Source organism: Pygoscelis adeliae, unplaced genomic scaffold (genome assembly GCF_000699105.1).
Source record: "Pygoscelis adeliae isolate BGI_AS28 unplaced genomic scaffold, ASM69910v1 Scaffold300, whole genome shotgun sequence".
Taxonomy (NCBI): domain Eukaryota; kingdom Metazoa; phylum Chordata; class Aves; order Sphenisciformes; family Spheniscidae; genus Pygoscelis; species Pygoscelis adeliae.
The window spans coordinates 566,116-583,200 of record NW_008824004.1 but is presented as its reverse complement, the minus strand read 5'-3'; the positions used below and the strand labels follow the sequence as shown (position 1 = coordinate 583,200).

The 17,085-nt window shown below is 35.5% G+C and overlaps 1 protein-coding gene across 1 annotated transcript in view; it reads left to right on the top strand.

Annotated features, from left to right (window-relative positions):
• Positions 1-17,085, top strand: part of STXBP5 (syntaxin binding protein 5 (tomosyn)) — a 109,475-nt gene that overhangs the window by 56,000 nt on the left and 36,390 nt on the right. The window contains exons 8-14 of the mRNA XM_009325374.1: positions 1,389-1,467; positions 7,435-7,589; positions 8,655-8,727; positions 10,950-11,097; positions 11,509-11,576; positions 12,645-12,685; positions 15,364-15,584. Coding sequence (XP_009323649.1) covers positions 1,389-1,467; positions 7,435-7,589; positions 8,655-8,727; positions 10,950-11,097; positions 11,509-11,576; positions 12,645-12,685; positions 15,364-15,584 — 785 coding nt within the window. The remainder of the gene's footprint in view (positions 1-1,388; positions 1,468-7,434; positions 7,590-8,654; positions 8,728-10,949; positions 11,098-11,508; positions 11,577-12,644; positions 12,686-15,363; positions 15,585-17,085) is intronic.

Here is a 17,085-nt window from a genome sequence, read left to right as displayed (position 1 = left end):
TTGCAAAACCAAGTATTAAAAATGCACTTGCAGTGCAAGTAAAAAGCTTTCTGTCATCTAATTCTGATAGATTTCATTAAAAAAAAAAGCCCAGTCTTTATTAAATAAGAATCCAAAGCAGTGCAGTTTTGTCTAATTCTCAGAACTTTAAGCTGGCCTTTCACATGATGGCATTGATCTCAAAATTAAGTAATGCATATTTTACAGGGCTTGCTTGTTGCTTGACGTTACAATCCCATATGTTGTTTAAAATACATACAAGCAAGCATCTGTTTCATGTATAAATGTGTAGATTACCATATAAACTCTTGGAAAGGTTTCTAACAGAGTAAAACTAGCATCTGGTAAGATGTTCCCACTTCTGAAACGTCTTGCATTAACGTTAATCTAGGAAATTAACATTACATGTTGCTCTTCTGTGAAATATGCTGCTGCTCTTCAAAAATGTTCTATACAAATGCCAGGTTTACACGGCGTGTCTAAGTCATGTCTCAGCAACTTATTTACCTCAGATTCTTAAGTGTGAATGTAACAGTGAGAATAACTTGTGAGGTAACAGTCGTGGTACAAGATGCTATAAGCATAAGATGTTAATCATCCTAGTTTACCTATTTGAGCCTCCAGCAAGTCCATGTTTACTGTGCTGGCTGTGGACTAGAGTAGAAAAGAAGCTGTGGATTTCTGTATGATCCCATAGAAGTCAAAAAATAAAAAAACGACTGCTACTGTAGTAGTAAAACTAGTTAGACAAGACTAACTTTTTTAATGTTTCGGCCTCTTTTAATAAACATTTTTATTTTGATCTTGGGCTGCAAATTAAATTTTCTGCAGAAAACTTTATAGTTGTATCAGACTCTATCAATATTCAGGTAGAAAAGATGCACATTTACACTATACTCTTAATTTCTACTGACTCCATGGGAAAGTTATCTGTAGAAGCTTTAGTTGCTAATAGTGCACGGTAGAGAAAGAGCAGGCCTTCATGTTTAAATTCAAGTCTTAGCCCTTAAGGATAACACTCAGAATAAACCTTGCTTTACTTGTAAGCTGACCAGTTTTAATTGCAAATGGTAGATGTGAGATAAACTTCCCAGTGCTACTTCAAACAATTTTTTTAGGGGAGGATTATATTTTTGAAAACAAATATTCTACAACGCTTAAAAAAAAAAAACAAACCAACCCAAACCCTAAACCTAAATATTCTAGGTTGGTGTATTGAGTTTTAACAAATCTTTAATATTATTATTCCAAGGCATACTCTATAATTATCAGAGGTGTTGAATATATGTTTGTATGAATGTTCTACTTTGCAAGTTGCATAGTGAATTTCATAATTTGCCATCATGTTATGGAACTGTAAGATTAATATAAAAAATAATTCACTTTAGGAAAGCAGCTGAAGGATGGAAAGAAGCCAGAACCCTGCAAACCTATCCTTAAAGTGGAATATAAAACAACTAGAGCTGGGTAAGACTTGTTTTGTATGCAAAATTAACATATGTAAAACAAATGCAGGTCTCTGGGAATGTACTTTGTTTCCCAGTTGTTGGGATATATATCCTGATGGCACTGAGCTATGGTAAAACAGCTGAAATAGTTTTGATAAATCAGATAGTGCTGAATAAACTACAAAACATATGTGAAAAAATTACTATATAAAAACCTTAACTTAGGTAAAGATACTTCTAATGCATTATCTACATGCTTCTTCCATGCTTCCGTACACTCATGTGTATTTTTGCTCAATATTTTGACAATATTAAAGAAAAAAAGGCTGATAAAGCACAGAAGACACTGAAGCACAGACCTGAAAAACTGAACTTTCACAAATAGCCTGATGTGAATATTCTAAATTCTGAATACGTGTTCCTCCCCAAAAAATGTTACTGACAGAAGCTTTTCTGGTAGAGTGCAGTAATTTATGTAGTGAATTGTGCCTAATTGTGCACATTGAGAATGTAATAAAGCAGTAATTGCAACAAGAGGCTCAGATGGAATTACAGTAGCATGTTTTGTTACCAAGACTGCAATTAGGACTGAAAGATTTCATGAACTGTATGGGATTTCTTTTATTTATGGTTCTAAAGTGCTTTAAAGTGTTTGAGTAAAAAGTGCACTATAAAGATAAAATATTCATTGAAACCTGTTCAGCTATTTGCAAATGTTGATTTTTTTCATATTTTTTTTATTTTCTTTGACTTTTTGAGGGGGTTACGTATTGTTTTCATTTGCTTTCCAGGCATGCAAGTTTACGGAAGATTGTTACTTAATTGATGTAATACAGGTTTCTACTATACATTGGTATACCCATACATAGAATATCAGTGGCTTTGTGTATTTTTATTGTTTGCTAAAAGTGAGGTAAATAGAAATTTAAGACCATGGCTAATTCCCAGATTTATAAACATCTATGATCAGTTGGAAAGCCATATTTCACTTGCAGCAGTCTACATCTGTCTGCATATTCCTTTCTCAACTGAAATGTCAAAAGCTGATCTAAAGGAAGATAGAGATAACCAAAAGTTCACAGCTTCAGCAAGTTACAATTTCTGCCATCAAAAGTCTTCTGTTATGAATAGTCATTCTGAAGGAAAAGATTAGTTCAAAGCTTGTTCTATGCAATTATAATATTACAATGTGAAAACTAGTTGACTTTTCACACAGCTTAAAGAGGAGCTTATTCTAGTATAACTTCTAAGAATATATAGCTCTTTGGGGAGACTACTTTTTCCTAGTGTGGGCTTTTTTCTGTTACATCTGTCATTTTCCAGTGTTCATCCAAACTGAATGTTTTGATGCATTTCAATTTAATGTTTTCTCTTTTCTCCATCTTCAGTGTACTTATAAATTTATAACTGTTGTGATACTCTTCGACCTTTACTTAAAAAAAACAAAAAACCAAACAAACAAAAAAAACCCCACAAAACCACCCCACAACCAAACCCACAAAAAAAAACAATTTTCACTCTGGTGGTGAAGCAGTGCACTGAAAATCTCCATTTGCTTACTGCTACATGTACTTCAGTTCACAGTTGAATTTTCAGTTTCAGTTGTAATCTTATTACAAGAATTTTAAGGCAAGGCAGAATACCTTTCAGTGCTTAAAATTTTGATAGTTTTTCTCTTTACCAATTGAAATTGATTAGGTATGAACATGGTACAATTTTAACTTTTAGCTAAAGCACTGTTATTTGTTCATCATTTAATTTCTGTAGCACAGAGGATAATCATTCCTGTACAGGACCAAAGTTTTTTTTTAGCTACTGAAAGAATATACAAAACAAATCAAATAAACTTGCTTCTATAGCAGTCTGCTCTAACTGTTCTTCAAAAACAAACCAAAAAAAAACCACAAAAGAAAACAAAACCAGAAAGCTTACAACATATTAAGAGATACTGTTTAATGTATACTTAAGTTATCTCAATTAACTTCTTTATTGTGAAAAACACTGAGTACTTCTAATTCGAAAACTTTCATTGAGAAAAGGTGTCCAGAACCACACAGAAGGAAGGAACATAACTGTTTGCAACCTGTAGTAGGGGCTACAGACACTATTCTTTCTACTGTGGCAGCTCTTATTAATCCCTTCTCACTTTTTTCCTCCATTATGTTCTCCATATTGTGAAGCTGGACTGGGGGAAACAGGAGGACATGAGGCTTTTTCTGGTTCTTACAGACTACCTGTTTATCTCCTAAGTTTGTGGGTTTTCTGTTGTCGGGTTTTTTGGGTTTTTTAAGTCTATTGCAGATAGTGCCTGTGAAGTCTCCAAAGCAAAAGTTGTTTACCCTACAACAAGTAGTAGGGTACATACCCTAGTATGTCTGTAGCTTATTTCTGGGAGAATATATGTAGAAAGATTACTATTGACAGTTGTCTTGTACCTGGGCAAGGGGGTTGAAAGGCAAGTTCTTGGTATATTCCTTGAGCAAACTGGCATAATTTTCCAATCCCAGAGCATAATGTCATTCTTCTCCAGCCATTTAAGTTCATCTAAAATACTCCATCTCTTTGTGAAGCATTGAGTTCCAAGGTAGGTTACCTTTTGGTAGATTGAGCTTGCTGAAATGGTTTCCATGTTGCCTTTTATGCATACTTTTCTGTCTGAAGTGAATCTAGAGAAGCTCTTAAGCTTCCTAATGCCATTTCCCACCTCTCCAGATTCAGTCCCCTATAGTATTTACTCTGGTTGATACTAGCATTATGATAAAATTGCCCAAGGTTATTCTTTGCTACTAGAGCCCTGTATAATAGAAATTACAGCTCAAAAGTCTCCCCGTAAAACATAATCAAAAAGTGTATTGTCTTGATAGCTAATGCAGCTGTCGTTGACTAACTGTAGAGCAGTACCTCTTAGTAAGATGGATGTATATAATTGGGACCCAGAGTTTACAATAATAATGAGGTCTCCAGATAAGTAAAAGTTCTTGATCTGTTAACTTAGTTTGAATAGTCCTATTTTGTTGTGTGAGCTTGTCGGTTCAAAAGCACACTTCCCAAAATGAATTTGTAATTTATTTTCACTACTCTTCAAGATTTCCAGTCTTAAGCTAAACTAACTCTTGAAGTCTCTTCCACCTTTATTACTGGGGATTAACTTCTTGACAAATTAACCCATGGTTTGAAAAATAAGCCAACTGGTACCAGTGGCCTGACTTCTGTATATACTGTTCTCTCTCACATCCAGGTTGCCAGAAACTGACTGACATTTGACAGTTTACTTCTAAAATTGAGCAGAAACGTCCTCCAGGGTTGTGAGCCACTCAGCTCTCAGTTGTATTATGTTTTCATACAGTGCAAGACCTAATCCTGTGTTTTCTGAATTTTTTTTTCAATGAAACATTGCCCCCCTTTGCAGTGAATTTTTTATAGTGTTCCCCAAGTGATTTTACAGGTGTATCTGAGGAAACGAATGTAAAGGGATTGCTTCCATACATGCTGAAGCAGAACTGTTTCAAAGAAGAATTTCTGTATTAGCAGCTGCTAAAAATGCTATATAGCAATTCTCTAAGAGCTGAGCACTGCTTTTTCTTAAATGTTTTCCATTGTTTCAGGTAGGTAAAATGTAACTATCAAAGGTGGATCAATCTCATCTATTATGTAAAGTACTATTTTTTAAGTTATGCATTTCTGTTTAACATTCATGTGCACTAACCTTTTAATGTGTATCACAACTGAAGAACAACTCTAAGTAATTAGAAAACACACAGCTTGTGTTCGTGGTAAATCCATGGTTTCATGAAAATATGAAGTTCATACACAAACTTCCATTAGTCTTTCTGGCAGACTAAAGTCAACTTTAATCTTTGACTCCTCTGTGAAAAATCCATGTGACAGATCCATGTAATCTCGTCTTAGCTTCGTAAGGATACAGACTCTGGCAAGCCTGCCCAAAGCAACCTGATTACCTTGAGAAATAAAACCAGGAGAAACCATCATGCAGTTTTCACTGTGATGTATGAAACTTAGAAACTGAAATTTGTCACTTTGCTATTGTCAGATGATCTTCGTGAACCTACAAGTCTAATAACTACTGCAAATTGTCCTGGCAGCATTATTGTTTAAAAAAACTAATGATTTTGTGAAGACAAAAAATACTGCAATAAATCATTCCAGCACAATGAGATACTGCAAGTACATCACACCAGGATCTTTCTTTTCATTGACACCCTGAAAAATACCAGGTTAAATTTAAGTTTGTCGTTTTCCTGAAATTACTTCATGGACCTGACCATAAAAGTTCCAATATGAAGAATTGAGATTAAATGAAAACTTGGAGAAAACTTACTCCTTTTCTAGAAATACACTTTTGACTACTGTTGGAGGCAGGATATTGAAGTTGGTGGACCCGTGGTCTAATTTATGGCCGTTCCTTTGAGGTCTCTTCCTCAGCCAGCAGAACTCTTTGATCCTCTCAACTCTTCAGTCATAGGGCTTTCTGAAGGATCAGGCAGATTGTGAAATGATTGTAGAAACTGAAAGCTTATCTCCGTCTGCTTTGCCTTCAATGCTACAAACACAGAGCACATTTCAGCCAGGCCTTAAACTCATGAAGGGCAGCATGTGCATAAACTAAAACCTTCATGCGCAGTTTTCAAAAAGAAAGATGTACCTAATCTGTCATATTTGTTTCAAATGCTAACTAGTGAAAGCCATTTAGACAGTATGGGAAAGATGGTGTTATAGGAAAAGATAAAAAATAAAAGATCTCTTCAGCCTCACTTTCACAATATGTCAGGGTGACTCTTTTCCCCTACAAATTTTCTCCAGATACTGACATACTAGCTGCTTCCAAGGTAGACACAAACAAAGGGTAGTATTCCTACCTAAAGTGAGCATAAAAGTAGATCAGAGGAATTTCAGTCTCTAAGTACCTATCTTTCCTCCAGAAATACAACCTGGAATTTGAGGCAATTGTCAATAATGGGTGAAATTTCTTGAACTGTATACTTATAAACAGCTCTTTAAAAGGTATTATGCTCTATTTTAAACATACAGTATTAACATTAGTGACTTTTGATAATTGGAAAAGAAGAAAATACCAAGTAAATGTTTACTTCATCTTGTTTTTAATAAATGAAATATTAAACTGTATATTATGTGCATAATGGAGAAAATGTGAATGTATTTAAAAATATGTTTCTGTAAAGACTTTTAAAAAACTGTTGAGAGGAAGCTTCTAATCTCTTTTCTCAAGACCAGAAGAAATATTTTTGCTTTGCTGTACTCAGCCATTTAATTATGCAGTAGGAGTAGTCTGTGACACGGAAGTAGTTCCTTGAAACTTGTTCATGGTGGTAAGGGGGAAAATGGATAAAATGTCTAGAGTAAATGTGTGATGAGAGAACTATGGGCATTTATTTATGTCCGTGCTTCTTAAAAGATGTTAGGTCTTTGAAGTTTATCAAGCAGCTGGTTGCTCCTCCAAGACAGTCCTATTATTGTGACTGCAAAATTACTTTATGCTGTTTGCAAAGTTGTTCATCCTTCAAAATTTAGGGTAATTCTATACAGGAATAAATGGGACTATTTCTTCCTGATCCTGCTGGAATATTTTATATTATGAAGTAATGGGGCTGTTGGCAAATCTGAATCTGCAGTTCAGTAGAAAAGAAACAATTCTAAAGTTTAACAAAATAAAAAAATCTCATCTTGGCAAACAGTTGCAAAGATTGGTTAAATAAGTAATATAGAACGAAAGATTTAGAAAAGATGTCTTTTTCAGAAGACTTGAGTTAGTCTTCTAACTCCTGGTTTTTAAGTTTTGAAACACATACCCAAGCTACATGTTGCATGGAGGAGCTGGTTTGCATTATTCTTAATGTATCTCTGCTTAATGATATCTCATTGAACTTTATTATAAGGTTACAAAAGCTGCCCAATCTCTTTTACGTGTTATCTTGGCTTGATCCTAAATGCCTCTGCTTTATTCCAGGGAGCCTTTCATCATTCTCTCAGGAGGCTTGTCATATGACACTGTAGGAAGAAGACCCTGTTTAACAGTTATGCATGGGAAAAGTACTGCTGTGCTAGAAATGGATTATTCTATTGTTGATTTTCTAACCCTCTGTGAAACGCCATATCCTAATGGTAGGCCCTGTAAAGATTTTTCTCAGTATTTTGACCTCTTCTTTCTGAAGTTTTATCCCATCAGAATATTCGTTACTATTGCCTTTCTGTTTTATCTGTGGGGATCAGACTGCAGCAGCAATATCTGTTATCCCTATTCTCTGAAGTATGTTTTACTTCCCAAAGTGTCAAATAGAATAGCTGCTTATAAAACCTATTTTGCTTCTAGAAGAATGCTGATTACTGGTTGCGTGGTTTTTCCTTCTTTTTAAATCCCAAAAATGTGCAGACAAAAAGTAGCTTGACAGTTTTAAGCTGTAGTTACTGCAGCAGATGTGTTCATCAATATTTATTTGAGCACATAAGACCTTTCTAGTCAATGCTAAATCTTGATTAGCATTGTGTAGTACTCTTAACTTTTAGTGACATTATTCATTTCAATACTCACATGAAGATCATCGCTAACCTATAATCTCTCTTCTGCAAGGGGACTTTTTTATCATAGTTTAGGTAGTTGTCCCAAACTAATAGTATTATATTGCCAAGAACTCGAGTGTTTTTAGCTGTCAACTTCCATCAGAGTATAAAACTGCTTAGCTGAGAATTTCAGGTCTGCCTGAAAGAGGACAAGATAAACTCTGGAAACTGTTTCGGTTTCCTTATTTTAGTGTCAAGTCTGCTGTCTTTCAATATATTTTGTAAGCAATTAGAATTTAAACCCCACTGAATATGAGGAAAAGCAGTTTGGGAGTGGGAGGCTGTTATTGTTCAGTAATTGGCTCTTTCTCAAAAATACTGCTTATACAGGTTCCTCTGCGTGTTCTTTTTCCTGTTATTTGGGCTCTTTAAATGGTTCTGGCAGATTGGAAGAGAGTTGAGAATATTGAATTAAAGGGAGAGCATGGCTTTTCCAAACATAACTTGGAGTATTCAGGGGGGTGAGTGTATAAAGTATCTTCAGAAACTATAGTCATCTAAGTGGCTTTTCTACTCTTGACTGATAGAGTGCAAGGACTGATCACATTAAGGCTGTGCGTGCAAGAACTACATTTACCAATAAGTGACTTTTTTCTTTCTTCTTCTCAGACTTTCAGGAACCATATGCTGTAGTTGTTCTTCTAGAAAAGGACTTAGTACTGATTGACCTTGCACAAAATGGGTAAGAACCTTGTGTGGTCTTTTTAATGGTTGGCTGCAGTGATCAGCCTGTTGTTCTGCTCTATAGCTTTTTAATCTACCATAATACTTCCCTGTCCAGAACATAAAATTTTGAATATTAAATATAAGGTTTCTTCAGCGGAACTGAGAATCTTTATAGACCAACTTTTCTCAAGTTAATATGTAGTAGATCAGTAGAATATTATGTGACTTTTTCCAGGCTTGACTGACCGACAGAAATTACTCACAGATCACTGCTGCTTTTTAATTATCACAGTTTTTATTTTGAAGTTGATTCCTTAGTGCTATGAGGGGAGCTTGGAATTTTGGGTAAGGGAGCAGGAGAAACAACTGTTCAGATAAGCCAGGTGATTTTGGCTGACACTGAGTGTTGTTGTCATCGCATAAATATTTGCTGATTTTATTGCCAAATGAACTGCTATCTGTATTGCTTAAAGTAACTCAATACTGATGCGATAAATATCCTATACATAAAATTAGAATGGTAACATCTACTCCCTGGTTTACTGTTGTGGTAAGAGGTTGCTTAAAAGTAGTATCCTATTACAGTTTTCACAACTAATACTTGCCTAACGCATTTTGTGTCTCTTGTTACTTTGTCCATGGAACAGTCCATATACTCTATTAGGTGGTGATTAAATTCTGGATCCTACAAATTTTTTTATCAAGGGTTTTGAAATTAGTATAGGCAGTAACACTAACTATTAAGAGATTAGTGGCAGAGGAACCAGACAGATAAGATCTTATCTAGTGTTCCTGATTAAAAGTCAGCAATGGTCAATGAAGAAAAATTCTTGTGAATAACATCCTTCTAGGGCAAAGCAAAAACCTGTAAATATGTATCCTCAAAGTCAATGGTGAGACCTTAGATAATGAAGACTCTATTGAACTTGGAAGAAGGTCGAGTTTAGTCCTAATATCTCTGCAGCTACTGAGCGATTTCATTTAGATTTTCCCAATGTTACATGGCCATATGCCGTATCCAAAACTTGTTTCTCATATACCAATGGCATTAAGCTTCCAACAATCATGATGTTGAAAGATTAATAAAACAAGTTTCAATGAGCTTGAAATAAAAAGGTTTGTACAAGGCTTTTTCTTTTGTGAAATAGCTTGCAGTGCCTGAAATCTGAAGTTATGTTAAGGCTTGTTCCATTTCATGTAAAAAAAATCTTTAGCAGCTATGTTTTTGGAAGACTTACAATGGTCTTTGTTAGGATTGGCTTGCAAGATATTAATTGTTAAACACCTGAAAAAAGCAACAAAATTAACAGATTTTTTTGCTACAGGAGGTTTCCTTTTACCCTGTGTTGTCATATGGATTTATCATATTTTGTTAAAATTAAGCCCCTTTTTCATTCAATTTTTTAGAAGATTGTTTTAGCTTTCCAGATAGCTCTGTATAAAGTTATTGGTATGCAGAATGTTTTCATCTGTTGCTGCTAATTTTTCCTTTAGATGGGTTGAGAAGCTGTGTCCCTTTTCGCCTCTCAAAAAAAAAAAAAAAAGAAAAAAAGCATATGCATAGTATGCATTTCTCTGGAGATAAATATTCTTTGAACACAGATATATTTACCTCTGTTGTTATTATTGGCTTTTTTCCTTATTAAGGTTCTGTTATTTTTCTGATGGAGGTGGTGGTGGGGTGGTATATGTGTGTGTGTTTGCTTCTAATTGGTAACTGAGTGTTGCTATCTATAACTTTCAGAAAGTGATCTTGGAGTTGCAAGTAGGTTATGAAAAGTGCTGGACAACTTTCTGTCTAAGAACAGTATAATAATACAAAGTGAGAAGTGGAGTCTTCCTGTCTTTCTCCCTGGAAGAATAGACTGAAGATTTGGAAATAAATTCATAGCTCCATATTACTACAATTAGGACTTGGTAACTTCAGTTTTTCCACAGGCCATTAAAATAGTAAGCTTTTAAAAATATAAAACTATAGGGAATAGCAGTGTTCTAGAAATACTCTAGAAACAGTACAAACTTCAGGTTCTGTCTAGAGTACTACAGTATCTTGATAGTGTACTGGATGAGCAGTGAAGTTGCATAGTATATTTGTTAATAATGTAATTTGATATACATTTATTTTCCTCTGTACGAAAAAAAATCAAACTTAGTCTTTAGTGTTTTGCTTGTGTTCTGCACTTTTTTAAAAAAAAGTTTTTCCTAGATTAACAGTCTTCCCCTTTTCATCCATTAAAGGTACCCTATATTTGAGAATCCCTATCCTTTGACTATACATGAATCTCCGGTTACCTGTTGTGAATATTTTGCTGATTGTCCTGTGGACCTCATACCTGCACTCTATTCAGTTGGCGCTCGACAGAAACGTCAAGGTTACAGTAAGAAGGTACAACATCTAGTACATACATATGTATTTGAAAATACTGAAAATCAACAGCTCTAAACAACGTAAGAGTGGCCAGACTAAGACCAGAGCTCCATCTGACTCATTATCCTGTCTTTGACAGTGGCTAATAGCAGATATCTAGGGAGGATACAGCATATGTCAAGCCTATAGCCATGCTTTCCTGATGTGCTCCCATTGATTACCGTTATCAGTGGAAGCTAAGGGACTTCGTGGAGCAGGGGTGTTGTTTATAGCCCTTGCTGATTTTTTTTTTCTCTCTGCAGTGCATATGTCTAATTACTTTTTGAAGTCATGTGAAATACTGGAATCTGCAGTATCTGCAGTAATTTCAGTGGCTTAACTTTGCACTGTATGATATTTTCTTCCTCAGTGTATTTGTTAATCTTCCAGGAATGGCCTATCAGTGGAGGCAACTGGGGTTTGATCACTCAGAGCTATCCAGAGATAATTATTACAGGGTAAGTGACACCATAGTGTAGTAATAACTTTCTTATCTGATTAAGTAGAAGTGAGAATATTTTGTTCCTCTTATACAAAAAAATGTTCTAAGAGTGGTTTGAATGATTTAAGAAATTATGTTCACCAGACAAGTCATTTGCATAATCATCTTGAGGCATTAACAAGAAAGTAAAGCAAAATGTGGAAGAGAAGGTAGGAACAAAATGATAGCACGTGTTTTACAGGGATTGTTATTATGATGCGGTATTGTGATTATGTATGCTTGCTATCAAATATCCTGGATGAAACTTACTTTTATTCTTTAACTTTTGGAAAATAGTTTAGTGTTTTAAAGCATAGGAAGTCCATTAAATAGTTCTTGAGTTTAGTTCTCAAAGGGAAGCCAAGTATTTTTATTTCAAAAAGGACAATCAAATACTTAAATCTGGTCATTTTGATCTCTTTTGAGACTGATCCTTCTAATACTACTCTAAGGAGCATAAACAAAATTTAATTTATAACCGTGCAGTGCATCACTGAAAGTGAGAGCACTGCTAAAGTTTTTTTAGAACAGCCCATTAGCCCTAATGAGGATTACTGTCACTTTATACATTGCAGAGACTTTGAGAGATAGTCCTGAAAAAACCTAGTCACCGGATTCTCAATTTCAAGGATAAATAAACAAGTTAGGTGACTCATTTACACTGAAATACAGTATATTTAGGCATCTCCTTTTTAAGTGTCACTCCAAATAAAGGGTATCTTTTAAGAAACAACACATGGTAAGGTATACCAAACTGCTTATGGGAAATGCAGGTAACTGGAATCAGTATTTAAAATGGTAAATTAATATTAGTACAGTGGAATTTCAGAGAGTTAGCCTCCAAATGTTTTTTTAATCCCTTCTGTCCAAAGTAATTGGGGCACATGTTCGTAAAATATCGGCTTCCAAGAAATTGTGAAAATAATGTCACTAAGAATACTAATAAAAATAGAATGTTAGCCATATATTTTCTAATCAGTAGCAAAGAGGTCTAACACTCCAACTAACCATTTTACCATCTTATTAATTTTTTAATATTTCATAGGCATGCTGATGGGTCAATCAAGTTTTGGGATGCCTCAGCAAGTAAGTGTTTTCAGCAGAGATTTTTTCCTGTGCAGTAGGAGTTTTCTAAACGTAATGATTTCTCTAATGGAATGTAATTGCAGACTAGTCATTCTCATTATTTCCTGCCTCATGTAGAGTCAGTAACTCCATAGGAAACTTTGATTTAAAATTAAATAAAATTAACATTATGTCTTAGTTAATTGTTTCACTGTTTTTACCACCTCAGTGAAAATGCACTTGTAGTCCAAGGGCCAGCTGGAATGCAAGAGTTCTAAAACTTTTTAGAAGCACCTTCAGAAGCACATTATTGAGCATAGAGATGCATGACAGGCAAATGCATTCCTTTTTAGTACAATTGAATTTCAGTAAGTTATTTCTGTCTTTTTAGACAGGAGAGAGGCATGTGTTTAAGACATCAGCTCCCCATAAATTACGGTATCTAAAAATGAAAATTGGAACCAGTAGTAGTTTCTGCTAATAAAATGATCTAGGCATTTGTCAAGAAAGGCAGGAGAACAGTAAAATAAAGACACTTTTCTCTGGTGGAATACTGGACAGGCCCGAAGAGTCTGATACTGTTTTACATTTCTCTTCAGTTAAAGGGTCAGTTGCATCTGATGGTCTACACAGCTAACAGTGAGAAACGCAGTAAAAATTCAAATTAGAATGGACTACACAGAGTTAGATGTCTTAATTAATCAACCTTACTCTTGGTACTTAAAAGCTGTCTGAAGCAATCTTGGAATCATTATCAGTTGTCTTTGAAAACTTGTGGAAGGCTGGTGAGATTCCAAAATGCTAAGGCATGTGTGGGTGTGGGAGGGAACAGATGCAATGTATACGTTTAAAAACTGGGAGGAGGAGTATTTGGAGTGTCATAGATCTTTAATTTCACTTAGGGGTGGGGGTGGAACCTGGGGGGGGTGGGCACGGAAAAAACAAGCCTGATTGATTCTGTGTGCTTAAAAATTCTATTCAGCATAGATCTGTCAAAAGGAGATCCTGTTAAAGACATGTAGTTTCTTTCTAAAACAGATAAATAAACCTGTTAAGGGAGAAGCTGCAAGCATCCTGTATCTTGATTTTAAAACTTCTAAATCTCTCTAATGGCACAGTCGTACAGATGAACTAGGGAAGTGTGATTCAGGTAAAACCACTGAAATATGGATTAGGAGAAAGGATGCTATAAATTGTTTTCCTATTGATATGATCAGTATTTGTAGCAGTGATTTGGACCATTGACTAGAGAATATGCTTGTGAAGTTTGAAAGCAACACCAGGACGGTTGAAAGAAAATGTAAGAAAGAATTAGAATTGCAATTGAGAATGATACTGCTAATTCTCGAATAGCATCCAAGACAATTTATTTCATAGAATAGAAGCATAGAATCATTTAGGTTGGAAAAGACCTTTAAGATCATCAAGTCCAACTGTTAACCTAGCACTGCCAAGTCCACCACTAAACCATGTCCCTAAGCACCACATCTACCAGTCTTTTAAATACTTCCAGAGATGGTGACTCAACCACTTCCCTGGGTAGCCTTGTCCCAGTGCTTGACAACCCTTTTGGTGAAGAAATTTTTCGTAAGATCCAATCTAAACCTCCCCTGGCACAACTTGAGGCCATTTCCTCTTGTCCTAACGCTTGTCACTTGGGAGAAGAGACTGACACCCATCTTACTGCAGCCTCCTTCCAGGTAGTTGTAGGGAGCGATAAGGTCTCCCCTGAGCCTCCTTTTCTCTAGGCTAAACAACCCCAGTTCCCTCAACCACTCCTCAGAAGACTTGTTCTCCAGACCCTTCACCAGCTTCGTTGCCCTTCTCTGGACACGCTCCAGCACCTCGACGTCCTTCTTGTAGTGAGGGGCCCAAAACTGAACACAGTATTCGAGGTGCGGCCTCCCCAGTGCCGAGTAAAGGGGCATGATCACTTCCCTGCTCCTGCTGGCCACGCTATTCTGATACAAGCCAGAATATAGGATCAATGATTTACACTCAGAACTTATATTCTGGAAAAAAAAAAAAAATGGAGGTCTAATGGATTGCAGTGTCAGTGTTGCACAAAAAAAAAATCATTGGGATAATTAAGTAGGAATATCTGTAAAATCAACATGGAATAATTCTTTCACAATTTTAAACTGTCGCAAGGCCTCACTAGAACAGTGCTAGGAAACACTGTATCAAGAAAAATGTTGACTGATCAGAGGGCAGCACTTTTGAATGATCAGACAGGGCAAAATAAAAATTGGAGGAACTAGGGCTGTTAAGTCTAAGAACACAGGTGAAAGGCCATGGATTTGAAATACTGTAAGGAGAAAGGAAAGGAGCTTCGCTTTCTCTGCCATAGATAGGCTTAAGTTGTGGGTATGGCATATGTAACTAGATGTTATTGAGATAGAGATCCCTAAGTATAGTTAAGCCTTGAGAAGCTGTGAGGGCTTAGTTTATAACTGAAGTTTAGTATATATCTCTCAGGAAAAGTGTTGGGTTTTTTTTATACTAACTGATCCTGCATTGGGCAAGTGGTGCACTGCGCGAGCAGAGTCAACGCAGATATTCAGTGCTTCTACTCTGCGCTCTTTTGTTGAATACAGTGGCTTTATCTATGAAGAGAAGTTTCTAAATTAAAAAAAATTAAAAAGAAAAATATCTGTTTAGATCAAAACTAATTTTTATCTCTCTTGGTTTGTTCCCAGTAACGCTGCAAGTACTCTATAAGCTAAAAACAGCCAAAGTATTTGAAAAATCACGGAATAAAGATGACAGGCCAAACACAGATATAGTAGATGAAGATCCATATGCTATTCAGATCATCTCATGGTGTCCAGAAAGTAGAATGCTGTGCATAGCTGGAGTTTCTGCACATGTCATTATTTACAGGTTCAGCAAGCAGGAAGTGACAACAGAAGTCATTCCGGTAATTAGTATAACCATTTTTTAACTTTGTAGGATTTAGCTATAATAAGACTGTTGTAGCAATTTACTTCTTCATTGTCTTTCATTTTATTAGTGAAATGGACAAAACCAATTGCCTCAAAATGAGGAGATGTATTTTTGTGGAGGAAAAATAATAAATTATGAAATTCAGCAAAAGTGAAAATTGCACACCAAGATTTTGGTTTTCATTGGCTTTTTCAGGTTTTGCAGCCACTAATAGTTCTTTGTTCTATCTATCAAAGCAAATAGTGGATCAAAAATTTGCTATATCAAAGGTAAAATGAAAACAGAAGTGAGTGAGATGTGGAGTTGAAGAATTTTCAAAGCTTTTGAGGAGTTGATTCCTTTTTTTTTTCCCCTTGATTCATAATAATTACTAACTGTCTTGACAAAACTTCTGCAGTATGCAGAGCTGGAAGAGTAGAAGCGTGCCAGACGTGCCCTAAGGTCTGTTAAGGACTTTGCTGTGTCACTGTTTTATTCTATATAAGATACAATGACGAGCTCTATCACAAGAGTTTGAGAAGTCCTTTGTTAAATCAGAGACACACATGCAACTTTACTTACATGAATGTATAAGCTGAAAGCTAACTTGAAGCCATGTAAGTATAAAATGTTGTATGTTTTAAGTAAAGCATTAATTGTAATGTAGTTGGTTTTTTCTCCCCCCCGCCCCCTTTTATTCTGTCCCCTTCAGATCAGTCTCATTTTAAGGAGATGAGGCATATTTTTGTTCCTTCTGGTGTTTACTTATGTACAAGTACATTCCCTTCTGAGGGAATAGTTTTTCTAAATGATTTTTACAAATCAGCCTCTAGCAAACTATTCTGCAGTACTAGGAATGCTTTAAAAAAATACTGTATGGTTATTTGTTTCAGTCCATGAGTTAAGTTCTACTTTGCAGATGATGAGAATAAAACAACGGAAAACTTTCTTTACAGTGCACTACAGTTAATACTAATATTGGTATAGATCCAGCAGAAGGAAATCTGAAATCATGACAAACCTACGGGTCTTTAAAATGTATGGTCTAGCTCAGTGCAACATCAAACATTGAACTAAGTCCCACGTGTACAATGCTACAACAGTATAAGGTGTAGCTGTCTATATGCCTTCAGCTCTTCTTAGTTTTAGCATTCCTGAGCTACATAAAACAAGTCGTCTTCATAACTGAGAATTTATTATGTGCACAGAATGATAATTAAATGGGTCTTGTATCCAGTATTTCATTTCTTTCCAATATTAAGCAGCAAACAAATATTGGGAAATAGGTTAGATTTTCAAGTTTTAGCAATCTTCAGATATTCAGTCTGTAGTATAGTATAACTCTGTATTTCTGAAGACTACGTGTGTGTGTGTATGTTGCACTGTTTCTTAAATGACTTACCTTTTAAAAGATGGAGAAGTCCTAGATGTCACTTACCACTGGTATCTGCAGTTGCACTTCATTTATTTCATATCTAGGTTTTTTGAAAGGCAGA